General features: G+C 37.0%; 1 protein-coding gene across 7 annotated transcripts in view; it reads right to left on the bottom strand.

Annotated features, from left to right (window-relative positions):
• Nucleotides 1-1,438: 1,438 nt before the first annotated feature.
• LOC134540376 (surfeit locus protein 1) overlaps nt 1,439-26,381 on the bottom strand; it is a 29,226-nt gene continuing 4,283 nt past the window's right edge. For 5 of the 7 annotated variants that reach the window (XM_063383084.1, XM_063383094.1, XM_063383066.1 and 2 more), the window contains 4 exons: nt 25,891-26,012; nt 23,996-24,193; nt 20,802-20,969; nt 4,945-19,425 (listed from right to left, as the gene is read on the bottom strand). In XM_063383084.1, coding sequence (XP_063239154.1) covers nt 19,203-19,425; nt 20,802-20,969; nt 23,996-24,193; nt 25,891-26,012 — 711 coding nt within the window. In that variant the 3' untranslated portion in view covers nt 4,945-19,202. Of the gene's footprint in view, nt 3,727-4,944; nt 19,426-20,801; nt 20,970-23,995; nt 24,194-25,890; nt 26,013-26,381 lie in introns of those variants that run through there. The other 2 variants (XM_063383103.1, XM_063383075.1) reach the window with 1 other exon arrangement.

The following is a 26,381-nucleotide window of genomic DNA, read 5'->3' as shown; positions in this document are numbered from 1 at the left end:
CAAGGTGAACAAAGATAGTTATTAAGCATCGGTTTTTGGAACTAAGCATCAAGTTACTCTAGAAGAAAATATCTCTATTCACAAGAAAACAAAGAACGAGAAAACTAAACTGGCCGAGGATACAGTTCGCGCTTTAGTTAAACCGAATATACCACTTCAAAAAAAAAGTTGCCATACCTGTTTACACGGACCTCAGTAATATTACACACAGCGAAGTAATGTTCTTGCCAGCAAATACCAGTGTGGGAGAGGAATTAAATTAAAATGTGTGACAGTGCCGAATATTGACTACATGACTAGGGTTAACCAGTATCTACATGTACCCAATTATAACAATAAAGACATTCATATAATAATGAAATTATGCATTTCACGTGTATTATTTCAACTAATTCTAAATAGCTACGTATTTATATGTGAGCCATTTCTGTCAAAGTTAAATTGTTTGTGCATATTTACTCACCTGTACATAACCCCTCTCCTTCAGGGCTTCCACGAGGGCCGTCAGTGTCTCAGAAACTATCGTTGATATGCATTGGTTAGAGATGTGAAACAGAAAGCTGAGGCTGCAGAATGAGTCTCCTGTCGCCAGGTACCGGAGAGTTACAGCTAGTCGTATGTCTGCAGGAATAGCTTCACGCATTACTGTGTCTGCTTTTGTAATTTGAGGCCTGACAAGATCTAGCAAGTAATTGAAATCCACCAGAGACATTTTCGTAAAGTTTTTGAATAACTCATTGTCATCTTGTCGTAGTTCACGAATTATTGCATTGCTCCGTTGTTTGTAATAATTTCGCATCCACATTTTACTTTACTTCCTGCGACTTCTGCCGAGCACTATGTAGGCCGCACACACTCCCGCACCCACAATTCACTGAGCACTTTCAACTTGCATCGTTCAACATTTTCCAAGTTGCATGCGCAAAGCGCATGTAACAGTTGAATCGTGTGGGACCAGATTTAATCCAATCCCGTGGTGACAGATGTGGAACTTAGGCAATATGTTGAGAGCATACTGTTATAACACCCAACAAAGCTGGCGTGATCGTCTACAGTTCGTGGAATGCATATTTAACAACACAGAACACACATTGACAGGATTAACTCCCCAAGAGATTTTGTGCAACAAGCGCTTGGAGGTCTTACCCACCTCTTTACTAGCCGGAATTGACATAAACAATGAAGATAAGGACAGGAACCTGGACAGTATTATACTGGACTTTTTCCTGTGGCGAACTTCACAAGCCATCTGAGCCCGGCTGATCTGTCAACTTGCAGGAGAGTTCCCAACAGCTCTGTGCAAGTCATATCTGCCTCGCGCAACTACGGCACAATCTCAGGTTCAACTAAACCACTTACTAGTTGCTTCTTTCAACGTTTTATTTAGCTATAGTATTTTTAATTAGGAATGGAACCAATATGACAATATTAAAACTGATTACCAAATAAGACTTTAATAAATAAAATGGAAGCAAAATAACAGGATGTTAGATTTTCTGTTTATAAAATTGTCAAATCTTTAACATTGAAGTACAAGACTTTTAAAATTGCTAGGACATTATCTCATTTAAGTTGATTCTTCTCAACAATTATTACCATGTTTTATCGCAAAATCGTTGCACATTTTATGCTCAAATCAAGTTTGTTAAGAAGGGGTGCAACATATGCAAAAAAATATTTTTGTTGAAGTTAATTTTTTCATAAACTACAAAACATGTAGCATGGAAAGTACGTTTCATTAAACAGCATAGTATGCGAAAGCACACCAAACAATTTTAATTAATTAGTTAATAAAAAAACCATATTCTGTTTAACTTAAATACATATAAAAACAAAAACAATGACCCGAGAGTGAGCCAAAACTATTGTTGTGTACCCATAACTTTTGTCACAGCACATACTAACACATATGAGTGCACAATATGAAATATAGTTTACTCGGTACGAGACAGAGCCATATTCAAATACATACATGCGCACTACACAGCTATCAACATAACCAAACATTAACGATGGCTTCAGCAGGTGATGAACAGATAAAGGTTATAAGGTTTATAACATCTTGAAAAGAAAATTTACATATTGGACCACTTAGTATTTTTGTTAATTAAATATGCAGTAATATCCTAAAGAATAATGGATTTCAACTTTATAATACATTGTTTGATACGGGAAAAAAAGTTTGTAGGCAACATCATACATGGTAAAAAATAATATACATTTTACGGAGAAAATGACAGGAACGAAACGTTTGACCATATTGGACGAGAAATTGTATTGTGCGGGCTCATCTTACATGAGTTTTATTGTAATTTCAATTACAGTAGAGCACCCCTCAACCGTAATTCCCACAAACGGAACTACCGATATCCGGAACTAATTTTCTAAAAAATATTAAAACATTACAAAACATCTCCAAAACATTTCCGCACTGGAACGTGGCGTTATTGCTTTTGCCTGACTGTACATGTCTTGTAGGCGCATGCGCACGTCTGTCAGAGAACTAATTATAGCCAGTCTTTCCCGCGCATTGCGTAAATACACCGCTGGTTTTCGCGTCGGGTGTGAATTACTATAAAGATGTTTATGCTATAGGTAGTTTTATTGTTTCACTATGTCAAGTAAACGGAAAATTCTGGCCGGCCCGAGAGTATGTACACCGACTCACACTACACACGCTGACACACGTGATAGCGAGTAACATTTACTTCCAAAGTGTGATGCTTTCAGTTTTTAGACAATAATTTAGTGTACAAATATGTATTATGTACATATTTATACGTTAATATATGGTTAAACAGTCTACATTTACCTGTATTTCTCTATCTCTGTGTTTTTAAACGAGATGCTTGAAGTGTTATTCTTGTGTATGTGAAATGTAAACTGTGCATGGCAGTGACTATACACACTCCGGAAGTGTGAATCACTAGCACGTCAACACAGAAGTAACAACACTGCAGCTGTAGTCCTACTACCTCCCATGAACCCTCTTCTCGTCCTCTTCGCTCACGCACGCACCCACCCACAGAGATAAGAAACACGTGCCTGACAGCTTGCTTGAATGAAGGTCATTCAACCGGCCCGGAGGCCGGCCCTACCGCAACTCCCCTTACCCGGAATTTTCCCATAACCGGAATAGACCTCCCCCCAATGATTCCGGTTGAGGGGTGCTCTAATGTACTTTATTTTCCCATTATAACTATGTACTACACTGGCTGATGGAAACTTGAAAACCAATTGCTGTTGCACGGTGCTTTGTCGTGTGATCTTTGGCAATGTCATGTTTACTATCTACACAAAGCGCTCAGAGTCTAACAGCGGGACGCGGGACCAAAATATCATGTGACTTTTATGCGAGAATTTTTTTTCTTCAAAATTTTGACACCCTAAAATAAAAGTGCAACAATTATGACATAAAACATGGTAATATCACAGAACGTGAGTCCAAAATGGTCTTCTATTTCACACATCTAGGTGGCTCGGAACTGGTAGTTCATAGCGTTGTAAGACACCTGTGGCCAGAACTTTATTAGCTGACTCAAATTTATGCTCGTTTGAATCAGTACTCTTCCACTGATGTGTCATCTCATGTTTCTCTATTTACACTCCGACAATGATTGCTGATCGAACAAGTGAGGCAGTCACAGAAGCGCCAGTCACACGACTGGTAACCCTCGAATAAAGCGCTTGTGCCACATGAAGGCAGTCACTGCGGCTAGTGTGTACCTGCAACAGACAGCAGTGGTTCATCACAGCACTGTTTAGCCAACATTACAGCAGCATCTTTTTTTCACCCTTGTAAACTGCTCATAAAGTTAAACTTTTCTTTCTTTTGTGATGGTAAGGGTCTCGAGAGAGTTTGTGAATTGGTGTAATGATGCTACTCTGTATTATTTCTCGGGCATAGAGACCCAGCCCAACTCATCTCAGGGCATGACATTGCCTACGTGGATGACTATATCTTTTCGGGTATGATGCCAAAACTTCAATTCTGTAAAGTGACCACTAAAGGTGTCCTACATGCCTTACTACACCAACTCTCCCGCTGAATTTATGAAACACACTCGGTATTATTTCGTACTGACTGTTTATTATCAACGCACACTTTCTAAGTCTGCTGAAACTGCATATCGCCACAGAACCAACTTAAATGAAACCTGAATCACACCACATGGCTAGGCTACTGAGAACTTTGTATATGTTAATTAAATACCGAAGTAAAGTAATCATGATTGTTGAAGCTTATTGCCGGTAGGGATGGGTCTGTACCAGTTCTCAGTTCTCTGTTCCGACGGTTCTCAGCATTTTAACTGGCAGCGAGAACCGCAGCTAAAATGTCGGTACCGGTACCAGCAGTATAGCAAAATCCTTTATGAAAATAGTCCTTCACTACAACTTAACTGCAGCATGAAATGGCTCAACTCTCGTCCAATTCACTTATGAATTATTTTTTTTGTATTCTGTGGAATTATATTCATCTCTAACTATAAAATAAATTAGACGTGAAAATATTTAATATTCTCGTCACATCTGTAAAAAAAGTACATTTTTCAATAAAAACATAACAATTGAAGGTGTCATTAATGTAGTTCATCGATGTGTGCAACTGTATAACGTGCCTCAGCAGAGAGATGAGAACAGAAAGACGCCATTATTGTTTCACTGGTTTTTAAAATAGGAAGCTAATTGAGTCGTTGACACACAAGTATGGATGACTGATGTGTAAAGAACAATTAAATATGCTAATTCCATAGTATATTTGTTTCATAGAATTGATGATTGATTTTAAATATTTTCGTAATAATTTTCGGTATTCTAAAATTGTATGCTTTTTGTGCAGTGCTGTGGAGTGCATCTGCAGCCATCTAACGGAATGGCTAGTAACTTTCTCTTTTAAGCAAACGGGATTGCTTTGAAAGTGGCACGTCTTATTTTGATGGACAATTTATTATTTTAATTCTTTGAAAGTTCGCCATCATTTTATTTATTTCCATTATTGTAATATTTTCTTTTTATTCCTATGTTTTAAAGGAGGGTGTATGTAGATTTCTTGAGGTAATTGCTAGATTAATATAGTAAATTTTAGTTTTATTAAGTGTTCTCTATATTATTTAGAATTATTTTTCACTAATATATATTACATTTGTAATAGGTTGGTGTGTTTGCTGTAGCTTGAAAACTATACTATGCCTTTTAATTTGCTTTGATAGCCTCTTTAAAAAATGAAACATTATGCAAATGCATTTCTTTGAAAGCAAACAATAAAAACATTGAAGACAGAACAATACAAACCAATTATTATTTTCAGTGTTATAAACAGTAAATTGTTGAAGATGTAAGTCTGGATACTGCCTTTTTGTGCTTTTTTTGTAGCCAAAACAATAAATAGTTTATTACTTGAAACACCTCATAAATAATGTGTAAATAATGTTTATTTTATTTTTTAAGGTAGAACCGAGGACCGAGAACTGAGAACCGATTTAAGAACCAGCACCAACCCGAGAACCGGGAAAAAACAGGAATTGACCCATCACCAATTGCCAGCTTGGAAAAACTAGAGGTTGGCCCTAAAAGGTTTAGGAATAAGTTACAACAGAATTACATCAGTGCGGACAAAGAGTGGATTCCCAGAGTGCGTGAATGTGTCTGAACTTTGCCACACTCATATAAGAATGTGGCCGACTGACCGGTACTAGGAGAGCAAGCTAGCACCAGAGTTCATGGCAGGCCATGTGATAAGAATGTAATCATATTACAAATAACTGTTACAAATGTAACTAAACAAAGCCTTTCACTACAAGCTTGTTACAAAGTACATAGGTGTGCAGTAAGAAGATAACAAATACTTAGAAATTCAGCTGACAGTACTTATCTGGCTAAACCATATTTGCTTTTTAGTAAATAATGTAAGTAACACATACAAAATTATTGTATACTTGTAAAACAAGACAGAACCCTTAAAATTACTAAAGAGAAGTTGAAAACTCTTAACAATGTAATCATGTTGATTTTTACATCTACTGGTCCACCTCACTCACACACAAAAAGGCGCTAGGGTCGCATCAGACTCTCAATCCAAAAGGGTCAGAGCATTTTTTAAACTCATGGTTCGTTCACTCTTGTGAAATCAAAAATTAAGGAGTTTTTAAGGACCCCTTTACCACTACATAGGAGGTATAAAACTACTTCTAATATCAGAAAATTCCTTACGAAAATAATGTTAAATAGTTAATGCACAAAAATTTTTTGTTGGTTTGTTCAATTCTTACCTATAAGCCCATATTGTCCAGTATTATCTCTCTGGAACACATATCTAACCCAAGAATAGTGTCTATCTGAAATTTACACCCCTAACATTTAATTTGATCACTAGTAATATTTACTTTAAGACAGTAAAATACACATTTTTAGTATAAAGGTGAGATGCTAATAATGAAAAACTAATTCAAGACATTTTTAATACATAAAATCTAGTGATGGGCCGAGACTCGAAAATTCGAGTCGAGTTGACCGAGTAGCTTCAGCTCGGCTCGGCATTCGAGTGTATTTTACTCTAAAGGAAATTCAGGTAAAACTCGATGATAAAATATAATAAAATTGAATTACAATTCTTAATATCTCCTTACGTGACTTCGGCCGACACTAAAATTTACATACGTAAGACCGAATCATGTACTTACAAACAATGATGACAATCTGCCATATTATTTGGACAGCCTAAGTTTCACCCCCATAGATTGACATGCCCTTCGGGCTGGTTCGTACATGTTTGGTTTTTTTTTTATCTGTACGTTCAAAACAAACAATGCATTATTGATCAAAAAATTGTTGACTAATGTTATTTTATATTTTTTTAAGAGTAAAACACATGTACACAAATATGTCCTTGTTACTAATTATGAGATTTTCAGGTAAGTTATTAAGCTATTTCTGTTTGATTTGTTAGGAGATTAGTTTTGTCCGTTTACAAGTTAACATTGCTTGTGTTATTCTTGGCAAGTAATCATTTCTTATATAAATTTTTGTACACTATAGGCTTATCTTTTTAAATTTTAGGTGGCGTGCGGAGATTTCATCTTATGTTCATGAGCGCACAACGTATAAAATCATAAGAAATGTTTTCTGGTGGTGTGTAGCAGTTAACCACATTTAAGTAAAAATATTTTTAAATAATTGTTACCAGAGCTGAATTACATTCAGTTAAGTGCACTTAATATAATTTGGGGTACAGTAGAGCATCCTGTATCCGTAATTCTACTTACCGGAATTTCTACTATCCGGATGTTTTCCGAGAGTTAAAAAAAATTTACAAAATTTAAAAAAATATATATATTTTTAAATGAATTATAATATATATTAATATATATTATTCCCGCGGAAGTAAATACCGATTGTTTGCGCAGTTCACGCCCCGTCTAGTCAGTCAGGGTGCACTTGATTTTATAAACACTCAGCGAGTTATGATGGAAGCCAAGGCTTCCGGTCTCGCGACTGCAGTGCACGGGCGTCGAGGCATATCAGGAATTGGCGGCAGCGGCCCCGCCTACACGTGAGCGCGCCGTGATAACGCGTTGTAGGGGAGGGGGAGTGGTGTATTGTGTGCGTTCAATGTCAGTCTTGCTTGTGGTGCGCGATCGCTAGTATGTACGTTCCTGCAGACACGTGATGTTTTCAAAACATAAACTTCCTGGTGATGAGGAAAAAAGTAGTAAACGAAGGAAAAAAGTTCTTACCATTAAAGAAAAGGTTGAGATTCTCAAGAAACTAGATGCTGGGACTTCTGTTAAAAATCTCAGCCAATCGTATGATGGCGGCATTTCGACGATTTACGACATAAAGAAACAAAAGAATGAACTGTGTAAATTTTATTCGGACAGTGATACGAAGAGAGAAATTTAAAACAGAAAAACAATGCAGGGTAGTAAATGTAGCGACCTTGATAATGCTCTTTATCAATGGTTTCGTTTGCGGCGAAGTGAAGGTGTTAGCATTTCTGGACAGATGCTGATAGAACAGGCAAAAATGTTTCATGCCGAACTGAATCTAACATACGATTGTGACTATTCGTTAGGGTGGCTTCATAAATTCAAAAAACGCCATGGAATTTCTTTTTTCAAAGTTAGCGGTGAAAAGTTTTCTGCAGATACAGCGGCGGCGGAAAAGTTTGTTGTTGAGTTCGCAGAATATGTGTTGGACAACAACTTAACAGCAGACCAAGTTTACAATGCGGACGAGACTGCTTTGTACTGGCGTTGTATGCCTCGAAGCACGCTGTGCACTGCAGATAATCCTCACAGCGGGATGAAAGATTCTAAAGACAGATTGACCGTGCTTGGTTGTTCAAATGCTGCCGGAACCCACAAGCTGAAGCTACTCGTAATTGGCAAAAGCTTGCGCCCAAGGCGGCCCCGGAACGAGCCTGAGCAGTGCGGCAGCCGGCCCCGGAACGAGCGTGAGCGGTACGGCATTTGCAGCCAGTTGCAGGAAAGTAGCATTGCTGCCGCTAGACTCTTCTACTCAAATCTATGCGAGCCAGTATCAGTCGCATGAGTCACGCAGCAGCGGCGCCGCGTCGGCGCTAACCTGAGCCCGGTTCACAAGGTCGCGTGGAACACAAGCGCGCACGGTTAACAGGGGTGCGTTTATGATTGCTCCTGCTGTTTTTAAGTTCATGACGTATATTAATACTTACCAACTATGCATGTAACGTGTTTGGCAGCATTTTTCTTCGAGAACCACAGCATAAAATGCTCAGTCACATCAATAGATTACAAATATAAAAAAAAGTCAAAAAATTATTTTCGTTTTTATGGTAGAGAAATATGGCACCGTTAATCCGCAAACCGGATAATCCGCACCCGGATAATCGGGAGTCTACTGTATTTTATTTATGCAACATGTGGATACACCAAATCACTGTACAAACTGTATGTAAATTACGTAATTGTAACACAATTCATTGAATGTCAAACGTCTCGCCTACGTCTGCTTGCTTCGCGCGGACATCATGGTACAGTCACGTAGCTGTAGCGTGCTTCTAGGCAAGGTCTGATAAGCGTGCCCGTGGCAAGGTCACACCACCGGATGTAACTGTCATCACCCTACCCCCACCCCCCTTGCCGTCATCCACAGCTACAGGATGTTCACAAACTTCGGGAGCAATTTTTTTTTCAGTTAGGGGGCCTTATAGTGAATTTATACTTTCCGGAATTTTCTACTATCCGGAATAGTCTAAGTCCCGACCATTCCGGATACAGGGTGCTCTACTGTATATACTCTTACATAAAAAAACAAATCATAGACTAGTACAGATTATTCACTATTATATTCTAGAGCCAATTCCAATAAGTGTATTATCAATAAAAGAAAATAATTCTTTTTAAATAACAATATTTCGATATGAAGGAAAATCTGTATTCTGAAATTCTTGTATATGTTTGGTATCAATCAATGTAAATTAATCAATCTTTGATAAAAAAAAAAATCCCGAAAATGATTAATAAATTAAAAAAATTATTGCCTACCAGCTCTGGGTTTTGCATGAAGGTTCAACTTCTCTGACTTCTGAGATTACAGACAAGATTTTAATTAATAATACTATTGGCTTCATTACTAGATTATCTTTCAACCTATAATTTATTATTTGAATCAGTTCATTGAACTGAAATATTTGCAGCAATTTCTTTAAATGTTTATGAACTTGGATTATTTAAAATACAAATGTAGGTAGGCTTACTAGACCTTTAATGCTAGAAGATTGTAATCACATAGGCCTAATTTCACATTTACAACTTAAGTCTTGGAGCTGATTTACATTAATATTTGTGCTAGACTTTGCTAATTCTTAAAATTTTATTTTCTGCAATGTTCCAAAGAGCATTGCTCTATTTTGGAACAAAACAATTTAATCTGACAGTTTGTTACAAAACTATTCTTCATAAAACAATGCACATTAGCCTGTATAATATGAATTAGATCTAACATAAGAACTACAAACTGCACATTTTCACTTAAAATATTCATTAAACAGTGAGGGAAAGAGATTAAACATAACATTTAACTCTTAAATCGTCATACTTCATTTTAGTTATCACACTTATGCTTGTATGTGAACGGGATCATAAATTAGCACTGCAAATGCACTTTTAACACTAATAATTAATTATATCAAACACAAATGATATCAGTAACATCATACTTCATTTTTGGTGTTACAGCTTCCATAAATGTTTCTTTTTTCTCAGAACATACATCAGAAAACTTTTCTTGAATTTAAACATTACAATAAATTTTTAAATACCTAATGATTTGTTACATAGCAAACCTTCAAAATATGATTTACTTCCAATTTTTGGATAAACGCCATTGAAGTTTTGCATTGTTTGCCATGGAAAACTATGTAAATAAATAAACAAATAAATAAATAATTAAAAATATAAAGACACAACTGAATCAGCTGTAGTTAAACATACAGAACCAGCGAGGAGAGTAAAAATATAATAAAATATAATATGTTAATATGTTCACTAAAGGTATGCAATGGATGGAGGATGCCCTACATTAATAATAATTAGTAACAGAGAACAAAGCAAATTTGTAGAGAAGAGACTTTTAACAGTAGTAGAATAATAAAATTCCAAAAAGGGCTGTTTCAAAAATTGCAAACATTCCTACACATAAGAAGCCCTTAATCTCAAAGACTTCATTCAGTATACTGGTCATTACCTGCTGCTCACGATCTGTAAAGGTAAGGAAATTAAAAGGTAATAAGCATTAGGTTTGTGGTCTTATAAATGTGGTCATTAGAGGCAAACTTTAGGTCTCTGTGTTTAAGTGCTCACTTTTCTGTAACCAAAGTGATCTGGATTTGATTCTCAGTAGGGTCATTAATGGATCTTTTGATAGTGGGGAACATAGCAAACATTGCAGTGGTTAGTTGGTTTTCTCAGAGTTCTTACGTTACTTCACCCATCCATTCTGTCATATCATTAGCATTTTATAGCCCTTCATTTTTTTGTAATGATCTAGAGGTCACCAAGCTGAAAGCTCAATTAATTTCCTTCATTGACAGATATAAGGGTTGAGGATTTGAAGCAAGCAAGATAAACATTTTAATGTTGCTTGCTTCGTCTTCTATAGAAAATTAAATCTAATGTTTTGAATTGCTCCTGTGCTGCACTACTTCTAACTGAGAACGAGTAACCTGCACTTTTTAAGGCATCAAAGAAATTGTTATAACCGATTTCGCTGTCTACATATCCCAGAATAGTGTTATCTTTATCACTTTTGGTACAATTTTGCAATTTATCTCTTGCTAGATCAAAAAACAATATCATTGTTCACGTTCAAAAGCTGTAGCTATAGCCCACGCTTTTCTACTTACCGAAGTTACCTGATTGCTTCGGAACTGTTCGGGCATGTCGATCTATGGGGGTGAAACTTAGGCTGTCCATATTATTTATATTTTAGTTTTACATGTTGCCAACTTAACAGGTGTGACTACATAGCAAAGAAGACGAACACATTATTAATAAACAAAACACGAATTAAATTTTATAATCATAATATCGGCACAAATATTACTTTTTTTAGTACTAAATCCGTGCTACAATCGGCGCAACGTTACAATAATAAATTAACGGTAGCGTTATATTTTTGTTCTAGAGCGCATGTTTGCGACTGATACGCCACCAATCACGAAATGGCATTTAAAAAAAAACTTTGTCAAATGGCTCCACTAATTTTAGGAAGTGTAGGTTGGCGAACATGATTTTTTTTTCCGTGTTTGTTTACACTATTACGTTCGGCGAGATTGCATTTTGTATAATTGTTTGCTATCCAAGTTAAGTGGCAAGTTAAAATTAATTATGAAGTATAAAGTATTTTATAAAGTGTAACTATCAATACAAATACAAAAGCATGGATTGGTTGGAAGTGCCAGCTTGCGAATGGCCGGCAACGTAACGGCGTTAGTGTTGTAGCAATCATCTTTAAATATATTATATTTGTTACGGAACGTTTATTGTAATGTTGTGCCAATTGTAGCACGGCCTTACACTTCCCATAAGTGAAAGTTTTCAAAAATGTTCTAATGATTGTGTGAAACTTAACCTAACCTTTGTGCCTACAAGCCTAAATTATATTCATTGTTTTTTATTGACTCGCGAATGCTGCAGGCCGCAGCTAACTCGTTCGGTCCAAAATAATCATTGGAACCACCAAACTGTTTGTGCACAAAGTCGTGTTCCTTTGTCGTAAACGGTACATAATCTCCTATCTTTTGGTGATTAAAATTTTATTGCAGAATAACAGTGATTTTTTCCCCCACCACGTTAGTGTTAATTTAGGCCTACTTTTACTGAGCAAACACTCAAAATTTCAGGCAAAAATTCATCTTCTAAAGGTATCTTAGGATATTTAAAAACAGAAACAGAGGAAACTTAAGTACAGGAGGTTCATGAAAGCACTATCAGTCCTAGTACAAATACAGGAAGATCAAAAATTTGGGAATTTTTTGAAAAATGTGAACAGTATTCAATATGCAAATGTTGCAAAAAAACATTTGAAGACACCATCATCATCTACCACAAGACACCATCATCATCTACCACAAGCCTGATCAGACACTTGGATTCACATTTACACTTGAAACGCAAGTATGAGGAAATGTGTGTAGCTAAAAAAGAGGCTATCAATTTATTGAAGCGGCCTGTTTCATCCCCTATTACACCAGCAATGAATTCAAAAGTAATGCTTTCATCTGACAGTCCAAAATCGCAAAGTATCACAAATAAAATTGGTCGCATGATTGCGCTTGATTATCAACCATTTTCTGTTGTAGAAGATCGTGGCTTCAGAGAATTAATTGAAACCCTTGAGCCTCTATACCATATCCCAAGCAGGAACCATTTTTCAAGGTCTGTAGTACCAAAATTGTACAGTGACACTCGCAGGATTATGGAACAAGCGTGGAGCCATGATCTCGAAACAGTGAAATCAGTGTCTCTTACAATAGATTTGTGGACTTCACAAAAGCAGGAAGGGTACATTTCTGTAACATCTCACTTTCTTACTCGTGACTTTGCAATGCAGAACCGCACATTAGAATGCTCCCACTTTCCTGGTCAACATACAGGCACAGCTATATATCAGAAGTTGTGCCATTTGACATCCAACTGGGGTATTATTCTGTCTTCAACTCAGATTCCCATCTACGTAGTGAGTGACAATGCCAGAAAATTGAGCAGTGCTCTAACTGGGAAGCCTGCAGTTCATTTTAATTGTGTTGCTCACAATTTACAGCTAGCTATTTATTAGTGATGCTGTTGCAGAAGTTGGACTGGACAGCGTTTTGAAAACATGCAGGTCCATAGTAGGCCATTATAAGCATTGCACAAAATCAAGAGAAGCTACAATCAATTCAAAAAAAATTTTAAGTTTACCAGAGCATGCTTTGATTCAGATGATAGAAACAAGATGGAACAGTACATATCTTATGCTTGAATGCCTACATGAACAAAAAGAAGCAGTGTCTGCAGATTTGCCTAACTGTGGCAAGGAAAGTTTGACAGCAAATGAATGGAACTTGATTGCAGCAACGCAGCGTACGTGAAAATTTTGCAACCTCTCTTCTTAGCTACGAAAGAACTGTGCAAAGAAAGTGTACCAACTCTTTCAATGGTTCGTCCAATTATTTATAGCATTGAAGGATTTTTGAAGAATTATGTAACCTCAAAAACTGGAGTACAAGGAAGTGGCATTACATTGGCACGAGCATTGCAAAAATCATTGACTGCTAGATTTCAATACATAAGGGACTCTCATACACATCTGCTAAGTACTGCCTTGGATCCAAGATTCAAATGTATCACAATGGAAAATCACGAAATTGGTCTTGCAAAACATTTGTTGACTGAAGAAATAAGAAAGAAGAAAAGTTCTTTACAAGTTGGTAACAAATGTTCTGGGAAAGAACAAGTTATGGAAGAAAAATGTGCATCATCAACTTCAGCAAACAACTCTCTCTGGGGTATGTTTGATTTGAAATCAAAGCAAACACAGCCTGCAGAAGATGATGATGATTCAGTGAAGAAAGAGGTAGGAAAAAAATAAATGTTTAAGCTATAGCAAAACTCCTGTGTAACCCTTTTATCAGAACAAAAATACATTAATAATATATTAGGCAGTAATTAAACATTCAGGTACAGTAGAACCCTGTTATAATGTTCCTGCATATAATGTTTTCCTGCTTATAATGTCATATTTTTAAAGTCCCAATATTTCCCCCATAAGGACAATGTATTTATTTCCTGCATATAACGTTCATAAATAGTGTAATTTCCTGCTTATAATGTTTGCTTTCTAACATTCAATAAATGGGGAAAAAAATGTTTTAAAACCAAATTATTCCAACACTTATGATCAAAAGTTTCCTTTATGTATGTTTATGTTTACAATCACTGCCATTTGCCATACAATACATGAAGTTTGTTAAAATACAATTTTATGCAATATACTGAAGGTACACAATGTTCATAGTTACGTGTCAGTTGGCACCTTCAGTCAACTCTTCTCTTCCTTGCCATTCCAATGGGTATTCAGATTCACGTACATAGTCCTACGATATTTAAATTGCCAACCATTGAGCGAGGGCATTACTAAAAGTGTTTTATATTTTTTTTTTCATTCATATGTAGGAATCCCAAAATTAAACATTTTCAGGTGGTGAAGGAGTAGACGTTCTCACTGTTAATGTTGTCATCATGAATCGTGAGACAATTTTACAAAAAATGTGGCAGTGTATCTTTAAAGACAAACAAAATTTAACCAGGGAACAAGACGAAGTTGATGAATTGTTGGCTTGTTTCAGAAAATTCATGTATCAAGTATACTATCTTTGGTTTTAACATTAAAGTTGTTTACATAGCTTGGTGAGTCCATTGGTACAAAGCTCGAACATTGTTAAGTGCTAAATTGAGATTTCCTGCTTATAACGTTTTCCTGCCTATAATGTTTTTTTCTTGTGCTCCCTTGAAAAACATTATAACAGGGTTCTACTGTATCTCTTTTCAATACTAGACCTACCTTAAATTTTTTCTCAGTATAGATGGCAATATGCAAAAACAAAATTTTGTGGCTTTGGGGGAAAAAAAAGGTGGTTCCATATTTTTATGTATTTAAGGAGGAAGTTGAATTCAAGGGAATGTGGTTTTACTGTATTTGTATTATTTCTAGGGATGGGCCGGTCGAATCCTCGAATCCCACCGAATCTCTAGTATTCGAAAGATTCGAAATTCAAGGGAAAAGATTCGGCATTCGAGGAAAATATTGATGTAAATATAGTACTTTAAAAACTTAAATGCTTACAATTTACTTGGCCTGTTTACGTTTTCCTTGGAACACATCCTATTGAGGTACAGTAGAACCTCGTTAATGCGTGATGGTCGGGACCGAGATAATCACGGATTACCGAATTTCACAGACTAGCAATTAAAAGCCCGGAGGGTCTTGTCAAGCTTCTCAGACACCGGCGTGCAGCTGGGTTAAGGCCAAGGTCATGTGACGTAACATCTCCCAAGGCTTACTGCGCCTTGGCAGCAGATGGATAAAAAATAGTAAACTCCCCATTATTCGTGTTAATTGTGACCCGCCGATACCCAGATAATTGAAAACCTGTAAAAAAAAAATAATAAACCCGGATAATCCGTTCACGGTAAGGGCCGGCTGTCTTCGAATTAGTGTCTCGGCTTAAAAAAATACAGCACTGCCTAGCCATTAGTTCACGGTCATTTACAACAGCCGAAGAGAGAAAGATAAGATCGAAGAGAGAAAGATAAGATCGTGCTGACCTTGCACACAAATGATGGGTAGGCCCCCCCTCCCCCTTCGTACAGCCGAATGCCAGCCAGACACGTCACTCGCCAGGCGCCTGCCGTGCGTTGGCCAGTGGAAACAAACAAAGGGAGACGGGAAGCAGAAGTCAGGACATCCCCCTCAACTTTAAAGAGTGACAAATGTGACAGCTGAAAGGGGGGCGACACAAAGGGTCGGTACAAACAGCGTTGCAGAGTTTGGTGGTCCACGTGATGGCTTGCAGTGTTTTCCGGCCGCCGGCCCGCGTGACGTTAATTTTAAGCGCTGACAATTTTTACCTCTCTTTTTTCCTGCTCTTTTTAATCGTCCCGGATTATCCGAATACAGAATTAGCGCATCACAGATTAACGAGGTTCTTCTGTTTAGTACTTCTAATTCGTTATTATATAAAAAAATTATGAAGCATGTACTGATTTGGAAAACTTACTTTATATTCATGAACATGGATGCATTGTCGCTACATTGGCATTAAATAAGGCATAAATAACAGATGTATTCTCAGGATATGCTAAAAAATAAAATAAAGCACATTTAGGATCTAGACTAGTAATATGAATCTTGTTTTTTTTAATAACTTTACCGAGAAATCTGTTACTTAGTAATACAACAATAATGCCGACTTTCATCACAAGTTACAGTCGCACAAGTAGTTATAACAATGAAATAATGAATGACAAAAATTAATACATTATACAATTATTACTTTAATCGCGATTTAATTTTAAATATTCTGATACACATTCTATTTATGAATTTTTTTAGGACCAAGTTTGGTTTGTGTAGACTACCAACGTTAAAATATGTATTATTTGAGAACTCCATGATGGCCAACCAATAAATATGTTAGCCAATCATTTTGAGCAACACAAAAAATAACTAATATTAATATAAAGAATTTTAATGGGTAAACTAGAGAAAACACCCCGTCACTTTTAACTTCGGGCATATTAATCACTATGCTTTAGTGAGGCTTAATTTTAAAAGAAACCACAACAATATTTCTTATGGCCTAAAACCATTGAAGCCAAGATGGCGCCTTTCAGTTTCCATTAAATATTTCAGGAAAGCGTTTATCTTCATTTGGGACTTTAAACAAATGTCAAGCTGGTAACTACAAAATATTGTTCCGTCGGATGTTGAATTTCGTTTTCCGATTTCCGTGGATACATGAATCACTGTACTCACAGATAATGCCTGAATGCCTTAAATCCACCAAGTCGGATTCTACAGCAATTGATGAAGTGACCAGATTCTTACGTGATCCTACAGTTAACCCAGAAATAAACATCCTCGAATACTGGAAAACTCAGCTGCGTGTTCACCCAGGCTACATAAACTGTCCAAAAAATATTTATGTTCACCACCTGCGACAGTATTCTCTGAACGTTTGTTCAGCACTGCAGGAAACATATGTGACCAAAAACAGAATCGTCTTGATCCAGACCGTGTCAAAATCCTTGTTTTTTTAAATAAAAATTTAAAGGGTTAAATAATTCTGCATAATGTTTAATTTTTTCTCTTAACTTATAAATTATTTTATAATTAACCCTTGAGATCTGGATTCGGATTCGAGGGGTGGATTCGAGGTACTGTTTGGGATTCGAATTCAAGATTCGGATTCGGGAAAAATGGGATTCGACCCATCACTAATTATTTCTGTAGGCCTACTGATTTTACAGTTACAACATTTTTTTTTTTCTTTTAGGTTCATGATTTTCTTGATGGTACAGTAATTGGTTGAGATGAAGTTTCACTTGAATGGTGGAAATCGTGCAGAAATTACCCCCATCTAGCTGAGCTAGCAATGCACTATTTAGGCATTCCAGCTACTTCAGTAGCTAGTGAAAGGTTGTTCTCTAAAGCGGGACTCACCATTTCCACACGACGCCAAAACTTGTCCTCGAGCCTCGTAGAAAAACTGGTTTTTCTTCACAATAATTTGTGATTTTTTTATTTTATTTCTGCAGATAACATGGTAGATTGTATTTTAAATATTTGTGACTGTGACCTTAAAATATTACTTCTTACAGTTATACGCTTTCCATTAAAATATTGTTTAATATGTACTGCTAGGAATATATTTTCATTATGTTTTGTAGGCTGATACCACAGTCTTTAATATTCTCTTTTATAGGTGGTATAAAATAATCAAAATGATTACTGTACAATATTTTAATTTTTTACAGTTTCATTTGTTGCTTATTAGAAATTGATTTCATTTACCATGTAAATAGTTAACTGCACTATTGGAACAGTTTTTGTATAACTATTAACATATTTTTCAATTTTTATAATGAGTTAATTTACTGTGATTAGTAATGTAACTAGAAGTATGATGCTCTACAGAATACCTCAATTATTGAATTGTATTATAGAGTTAAGAATTTATTCTAAATGAATTATTTGTATTAATACTTGTATTTTAAATATATTTGATTAAGTGGGTCATGATATAACAAGACAACCATCTAAGGACTCTTAACAGTAAAGTGCAAATATTCAAGCTCGACTTAAGTGTCAAAGATTCAAATAAAAATTCAAACTTGAATCGACTTAAAAATTTGCAGATTCGTACATCTCTAATTAAAATCTAATCACATGGCCCGAAATTCACAAATTGAACTGCGTTTGTGTTGTTTGCTGCAAAATTGGAAACAAAAGAACATTACATACCAACATTTAGCACTTATTTGTACGCTATCAGTTTTTATTACGGAGTTTTTAAGGGTTATAAATGATATTTATGGATTTTTGAGAGCCATTATTCAATTTAACACAAAAATTAAGGACTTTTTAAGGCTATTAAGGAGGCATATGAACCCTAAAATTGAATCTGGGTCTATTGCAAAGAAAGGAGAAGGGGACTGACAGTACTTCAAGCACCCACATGCACTCAGCACTAGGCAGTCCGTCCAGCCAGTCTCTCTGCACACAAGGGGTCAGGAGGTCAAGCGATCTGAACACTCGTCTTCCCCTCAAGAAATCTGGGTCGAAGATGGGTTTTTCACAAGTGGGATACACAGCGATGTTACGATGGCCTGTGGGTTTTCTCAGGGCACATCTGTTTCCCCACCAGTCCATTTTCACATTATCGCTCACTGTCTCTATATCCTTAGTGCTGATGACCTTAAGCCATTAAGCCACGATTAATTCTTTCTCCATGTATAATGCCTGAAGACTCATTTTCTTAAGGAAATATTTTATTACTGAACACAAATGTGACTCACTATGGAAAGGTAATAAATAATTTTGGTGCAGAATGAAACAAAAAGAAATCCTCCATGCACTGCATGATACATGTACATTAGTTGGGATCCAAAGACACCCACTTAATCACTACTTTTTAGTGCATCAGCAAAAGAATAAAAAATCATTCTGCTTGCAGGAATAAATAACATGCGTACTGACCATGTTATGATGTAGGACATGTGCTCATTGCGCAGCGTGACCCTGGTCTGGCCTCCTATTGGTCCTCCGGGCACGGTGCTCGAGGCCGCAGCATCCAGGAACACCGGGGTCGCCCCTGTTGTGTTGGCCATTTCAGCCAGATCCCTGCAGAGGACAGTAATACCAATGCTACTTTTCTAAATAATACACTAAAATAACAATATTTTAATATTCTTGCAGTTAAAATTCATTGCACCTGTTCACAAAAATAAAAATTGTTGCTATAGTCAATTTTTTTTCATCAAAATTTGTTGTATATAGCGATTATAAGCAGTGCTATAAATTTCTGTTGTGTTTTTCTACCACCTAGAAAAATTCACTAACACTTTTAAATTTCATATGTTGCACAGAAAATCATGTGAAATAAATTCACTATGTTTTCCAGATTATTTACATTAAGGCCCCGTCTAACTGAGCGCACACACAGTGTGCAGAGCTTCAGAAGAAACCACGCAATTTGAAAACTGCTCCAGATATCCAAGTGGAATATGTTACCGAAAAGCACTTTTAAGAATGCGCTGAGGGAGGTAGTTCTGTTCCACTTTTTTTTTTTAAACCGTATTTTAAGGAGAGTGAAAAGGACCAAAATTCAAGTTTTTAAAATAATTTCTAGACATGAAAAATGCCCAGTGAGAATTCTTGAAAGCACCCAAGGGTATTGCATTTGCATCACACATTTATCTTCAGTTCTCTGTCATCTAATGGTAAGGTTACTACTAAAACTTCATAGTTGCCCTACGCATGACGAGAAGATTGCGTGACGAGAAGATTGCGTGACAAGACGAGGCGACACCGCGCTAGAAGCATCAGCAAGCGCTGCATGTATAATCCTGCCTCACTAACACAGATACACCCTTGACCAGGCAGACCCCTTAAATATCTAACATTAGTGCATGCTAATGGCTATCAATTCACTGAAATTATAATGCTGCACTTTAAATGCAAATGAATATATATCAATTACAGAATGAAATTTTAAATTAAACATTCACAACTGAAGGTGGCATAGTTGAGGATCTGGCACTGATGCTAAGAAATCAGTTGACAAGGCACATCCTTAGAGCCATGGAAAATAACCAACTCAAACTAAGTTGTTTTTAATATTTTGTCCTAATTAATACTGTTACTTAGTTTAGCTAATTGTATATTATTTTTTACAAATTTAAACTTTTTTAAGAATTCTTTTGTTGAAACATAATTATTGAAACACACAACAATTAAGATATTATTTGTAAGTTTAATTTTATGTGTAAGAACATAAGAACAAGTACAAATAATATAATAACAAAAACACTGGTAAATTTTTTTTAGCCGTAGCTTCACTTATGCAGCATTTGGCATCAGGGAAGCCTAAGGTTCACATTTGTATATTTTCCCTCCTGAATAATAAATACACCTCTCAAAAACACTTGACGTAACATTGCTGCAACCTGGAAATGATCAACTGTTTGTAAGCCCAAGCTCCAAGTGAGGTGACCGACCTGTAGACCCAGCAGTCGGGTCTGTTCTTGGGCAGGAAGGGGGGTCGACCCTCGCTGCACCTGATGACCCCCACCAGCTCCACCTCCCCCTGCACCTGGCCCGCCATGCGCAGCTCGGGAGACTTGAGCCGGGCCGGCACCCAGCCGCGGTTCACCAGGATGGTCAGGCTGCGGGCAGTCGCCACACGTCACCCATGCTCAGCAAGCACTCTGATTGGTGCCAGTCAATCACCAGTGGAAACTCCTCCGCATTTTACATCTGTTCATTTTCACTTTTGCAGTTAATTACTTACCAATAAAGTTAAACCTCAATAATACAAACCTGATGGGACCATCATTTTGTCATTTTGCAATAACTAAGTTTGTAATACCTAACTATTACAACATTAAATTACAATTTTTTAAAAAAAATTTCTAAATTAAAGTCAAATAAAATCAAATAAAATTAAATCTTGCACACAAGTTAATCCACACCAAATGTACTTTTATTTACGGATTGTTAAATACAAATTTAAGATGGATATACCGTGGCACAACAAAAATATTTTTTTACTGTATGAGTATGACACTTCAAAAGCAAACATTTAGAAATTACCTAAAGAATGACATAATGCAATCATTTTGGAAGAAGTATAATTCAAAGACTTTTTTCCCCAACCTACATTGAACTTAAGCAATGGCAGCAGTATTATTTTAGTTTCAACTTCACAGTGATTCTTTACATTGAACATTACTAAATATAATTGTTTACCCTCTAAACAAAAACACCATTGAATTAAATAATATCCATACTTTGGTATTAAACAAATTACTTAAGAGGCCACTCCAGTGTTTCAGGGGCACTACGCAACCCGCGTTAACCTCATAAGATTCAATGCTATTTTCATTTTGCTTATAACTAATTAACTAATACAGATTTCGAAATGATGCTTGCTTGATATGTAAGACAACGATGCTCTTATCAAAGCCCCTTTCTTCAAAAACTTGCATAAATTATGGTTTTATACTAATCTTCACTAATATGAATAAGTGTATAGGTTTGAACCATAATTTATGCACGTTTTTGACGAAAGGGGCTTTAAAAAGAGCATCGTTGTCTTACATATCAAGCAAGCATCATTTCGAAATCTATATTAGTTAATTAGTTATAAGCAAAATGAAAATAGCATTGAATCTTATGAGGTTAACGTGGGTTGCGTAGTGCCCCTGAAACACTGGAGTGGCCTCTTAACACTGTAACTCTAATGCAATGTCTAGGGTACTGTGATAACATTTTGTATTAATAAGAAATCTGTATTAACTGATAACAGGGTTTTCTAAATCACTACAGATAAATTTTTAAAATAAAAAATTGTAACTACTAAAATGTTAAATTTTTACATTTAAAATATATGAAAATTAAGAAGTTCAATACTTAAAACATAATGTTCATTTTTTAGACTGTAAAAAAGGCCACAGTGAGAAAACTTAAATTAGAGCTGGAGATACTTAGCTTCAGGGTTGTAGCCACATCAAAGGCAAAGAAATCATCAATGTTTCGGTCAATGTTGCAGTCGCCATCATCAGGTAGCAGTTACTTACTGAGGTTATAGCAAGTTCTCCTGCCTTTTAATACTACTCTTGCTTGAAAGGGGAGTGTTTTCCGATTGACTGCAGCTGTGAGCCAATCAGAGCCTTCCTTTCTTCTGGTTGGGCTGTTGGTTTGGGCAATTGGAGCTGGGCTTCTGTGATTGGCTGAGAGTGCTGGCACCACTATGGACTCAAATTTCTCTCCTCTCTTAACCAACATTTTCATGGAAGATTTTGAGGGGAAAGCAATACATACCAGCCAGCTCAAACCCAAGTGCTGGTACAGGTACATAGATGACCCTTTGTGATATGGACACATGGCAAAGACAAGCTGCAAGACTACCTGAAACACCTGAACAGCATCCATACAAACATATAATTCACCATGGAAGTGGAAATACATAAAAGGAAAATTGCCTTTTCTGGATGTCTTGGTCACAAGAGGAGAGAATAACCATATTGGCCACAGTGTTTAAAGAAAGCCAACCCACACAGGCAGGTATCTACAGGCTAGTTCACACCACTACCATTTCAAAAAAGAACTTTAATTTTCACTTTGGTCAACAGAGCTAGAGCCATTTGCGAAGAAGACAATATTGGGGAAGAGCTGAAACACCTAACAACTGCTCTTGAAGCAAATGGCTACTCAAAATCAGAATTAAGAAATCCATGAAACCACCTCAAAAGCAAAAAACAAGCATCTCCCCAACAAAGCCTTAATTCCTTACATCAAAGAAATTTCAGACCAAGTTGCCAGAATTCTCAGGAAGCACAAAATAAATGCAACTTTCAAACCTATAAAAAATATTGAGGGGTCCCTGAAATCAGTGAAAGATAAAACTCCAGTCGAAAATCTAGCCGGTGTGAACAAGGTTCCATGTTTATGTGGCAAAGTATACACAGAACAAATTGGCAGGCGAATAATCACAAGGGTTAAACATGAAAACCTACGATCAGTTATAGCAGAACACTCTTTGTAACCAGGCGCAACATTGAATTTGACCAGTTCCACACCATGGCCAACATCCTACAATACAAGAAAAGATACTTTCGAAAATCAGTAGAAATATTAAAACACTCATTCAACAAAAATAGAGAGGATGGATACAAATTAAGCAGAATATGGGACCCACTCTTCAGAAATACTCAAAACCTAGCTCTGCATCTAACAATAGACAGATTGCCTCTGGTTGGCCAAACAGCCCAGCAAACCAGAATAAAAGAGGCCACTTATTGGCCAGCACTCCCAGCCAACCACAGAAGCCCAGCTCCGTCTGACGAAACCAACAATCAGAAGAAAGGAAGGCTCTGATTGGCCCACAGCTGCAGCCAATCTGGAACACTTCCCTCTCAGGTGAGAGTATTAAAAGGCAGGAGAACTTGCAAGAACATCAGCAGGTAACTGCTCCCTGAAGATGGCGACTGCGACGTCGACCAAAATGTCAGTGATATCTTCGCCTTCAATGTGGCTACAACCCAGATGCCAAGCAACTCCAGGCAATGGCCGCGAAAGCCTGCAATCTTTATTAATTTAGAGCTGCAGTCAATTTCAGTTACAACTCTATGTAATTAGGATAACACTACTGAGTTTGGATAGAGTGAAGTTGAGCGGAGGCAACACTTACTCTCTGTCGGCGAGCTGGAAGGGCGTGATGACTAGGTAGCCGGTCTGGCCACCAGAACTCCCGGAGAACACCCCTCCCCCTGCCGGGCTGTCCCCGTCCACAATCAGCGAACGGGGCCCCATGTACAGCTCCTTCGAGTGGTCGAACTGCCCCCGCACCCTCACTGGCCGGTACTCCATGTCATCCAGGAGCGACAGGCTTCACTTGTCACAAGACGCACACGTCAGGTTTGCGCACCCTGCTATCTACAAGTTTATAACAGCTATATTTAGAGGGCATGTTTTAAAATGATTTCATTAAGACCACAGTAAAAGGTCTAATCCAACATTCTATGGTTCTAGGCATTCGGTAATCCAGCACCAAGAGAGTCACTCGCATTCAGATTTCTTTACGACTGTTAACCTTGTCTGCGAGGTCATGCTACTGCGCTGCCAGCGTTTTAGGTATGCTTACAGTTTATCATTACTGTCAGTTTTCATTTCAGTTCAGTGTTTCCTGTTTTCTGGCATTTCACATTTCACAATTACATTTCTACAATGATTTTTTGAAAAAATCAATGCATAGCTGTACTTTTTTTCTATAGAGTAGCTTAATGCAACTAGTTTTGAATACTATTGTACTGTATATTAATTTATCTTTGGTATTTCTGTTACAATTATTTTGATGTTTCATAATTTGGCACGATCACTAATCTGCATGACCATTATCATGAACATGTTAGAGTAAAAACCTTTCACTGCCTTGAGTCCCTTTGAAGAACAACTTGAGGCATAAAGCAAGTGATGTGTAAATGAATGTATGCCTCCAGAGAGTTATTTGTCCCATTAAGTCATAGACGAGGCTCTATAATGAATAGTAATTCAATGAGCAGGTAGTGGAATAAGAAATATAAGAGAAAAGCAGACAGCCATCTTACGTGTCCGCTATGTCAGTAAAATAGGTAGCCTACTAAAATTTTAAATCCAATTTGAGAAAATGAAAAAATTTCAAAACATTCAATTTTTACAAGTTGAATGAGAAATAAGGTAATTGTCTCCCTCCAAGGTAGTTGAGTGTCAGATAGTCATATTCCACTAAGGTAATTGAGTGTCAGATAGTCGTCTCTCACCAAGAAGGTTGATTGTCAGAAAATCATCTCCCACTTAGGTAGTTGAATGACCAAGGTTGTTGAGTGTCAGATAGTCATCTACCACCAATGTAGTTGAGAGTCAGATAGTCGTCTCTCATCAAGGTGGTTGAGTGACAGATAGTCGTCTTTCACCAAGGTGGCTGAGTGTCAGATAGTCGTCTCCCATTTACGTGATTGAATGACAGATAGTCGTCTTCCAACAAGGTCGTTGAGTGTCAGATAGTCGTCTCCCACCAAGGTAGTTGAGTATCAGATAGTCGTCTCTCACCAAGGTGGCTGAGTATCAGATAGTCATCTCCCACTTAGGTGGATGAGTGACAGATGGTCAGACAGGTAGTTGAGTGTCAGATGGTCGTCTCCCAAAAATTTTGATATACACAGTTACAATTTCAACTATCATAAAATTATAATTTGTAGACCTGTGCTTGAATTTATTCAGCTAAGGAATATATCTGAAAAAATAATAATTACAACAAAAATGTGTAATGGATTGCTGAATTTTGTTCGAATTGCACATGAAGTCTATTTTTATTTATATTTGTTATGTACCCATCAAGAGTCAAATGGACTCTCATGGTGGGCACGACACAGTCATACAGACAAGAGGCAAAGTAATCACTCCAAAAATGTGCCCACTCCCCTTTGTCGGCATCAAGAACAGGCAAGCACAACCTGAGGGAAAGTCCACTATGTGAATATCAGTTCTTCCAAACAATGACATACACATTTTGGTTGTGACTACAAACGGCACACAGCTCTTTCTCACTCGTAGGGCAGCTCCTCTGGTTCAGTGTTGAACCTCTCCGACAAGTCAGCAATGAGTTGCAGCTTCCACTGCCTGCGCTTCACCTGCCACGTGCCCAGGGCGAACGCTGCCACCGGGACAGACTGCACCCACAGTCGCGTCACACTACAGTTAACATGACAACTGACACACTTAGTGAATACCTGTTGCTACAGAAAAAGGTAATTTCATCCAAGTTAATCATTTTCGACTATATGTTACACAAGAATGAAGTATCTACCAAACAGAAAGTACTTAATGAGCCCGGCTATTAAAGAGTGTATTTGTGTTAGTGAGATGGGATGATAAATGTGAGTTCACCGGTGCTTCTAGCCCGGTTATCTCCTCTAAGCGCAAGGCTCATTGTACATAAGAAAACTATGAAATTTAAGCAGTACCCCTGACATTAAAGGTTAATAAAAAGAGATAAAGATGTAATGCAAGTCCCTTTAGTCCTTTCCAGAATCTGTACT

The sequence above is a fragment of the Bacillus rossius genome, chromosome 1 (assembly GCF_032445375.1).
Source record: "Bacillus rossius redtenbacheri isolate Brsri chromosome 1, Brsri_v3, whole genome shotgun sequence".
In the NCBI taxonomy this organism is placed as follows: domain Eukaryota; kingdom Metazoa; phylum Arthropoda; class Insecta; order Phasmatodea; family Bacillidae; genus Bacillus; species Bacillus rossius.
Note: the sequence above shows the minus strand (reverse complement) of the source record. Positions and strands in the feature narration are given on the sequence as shown.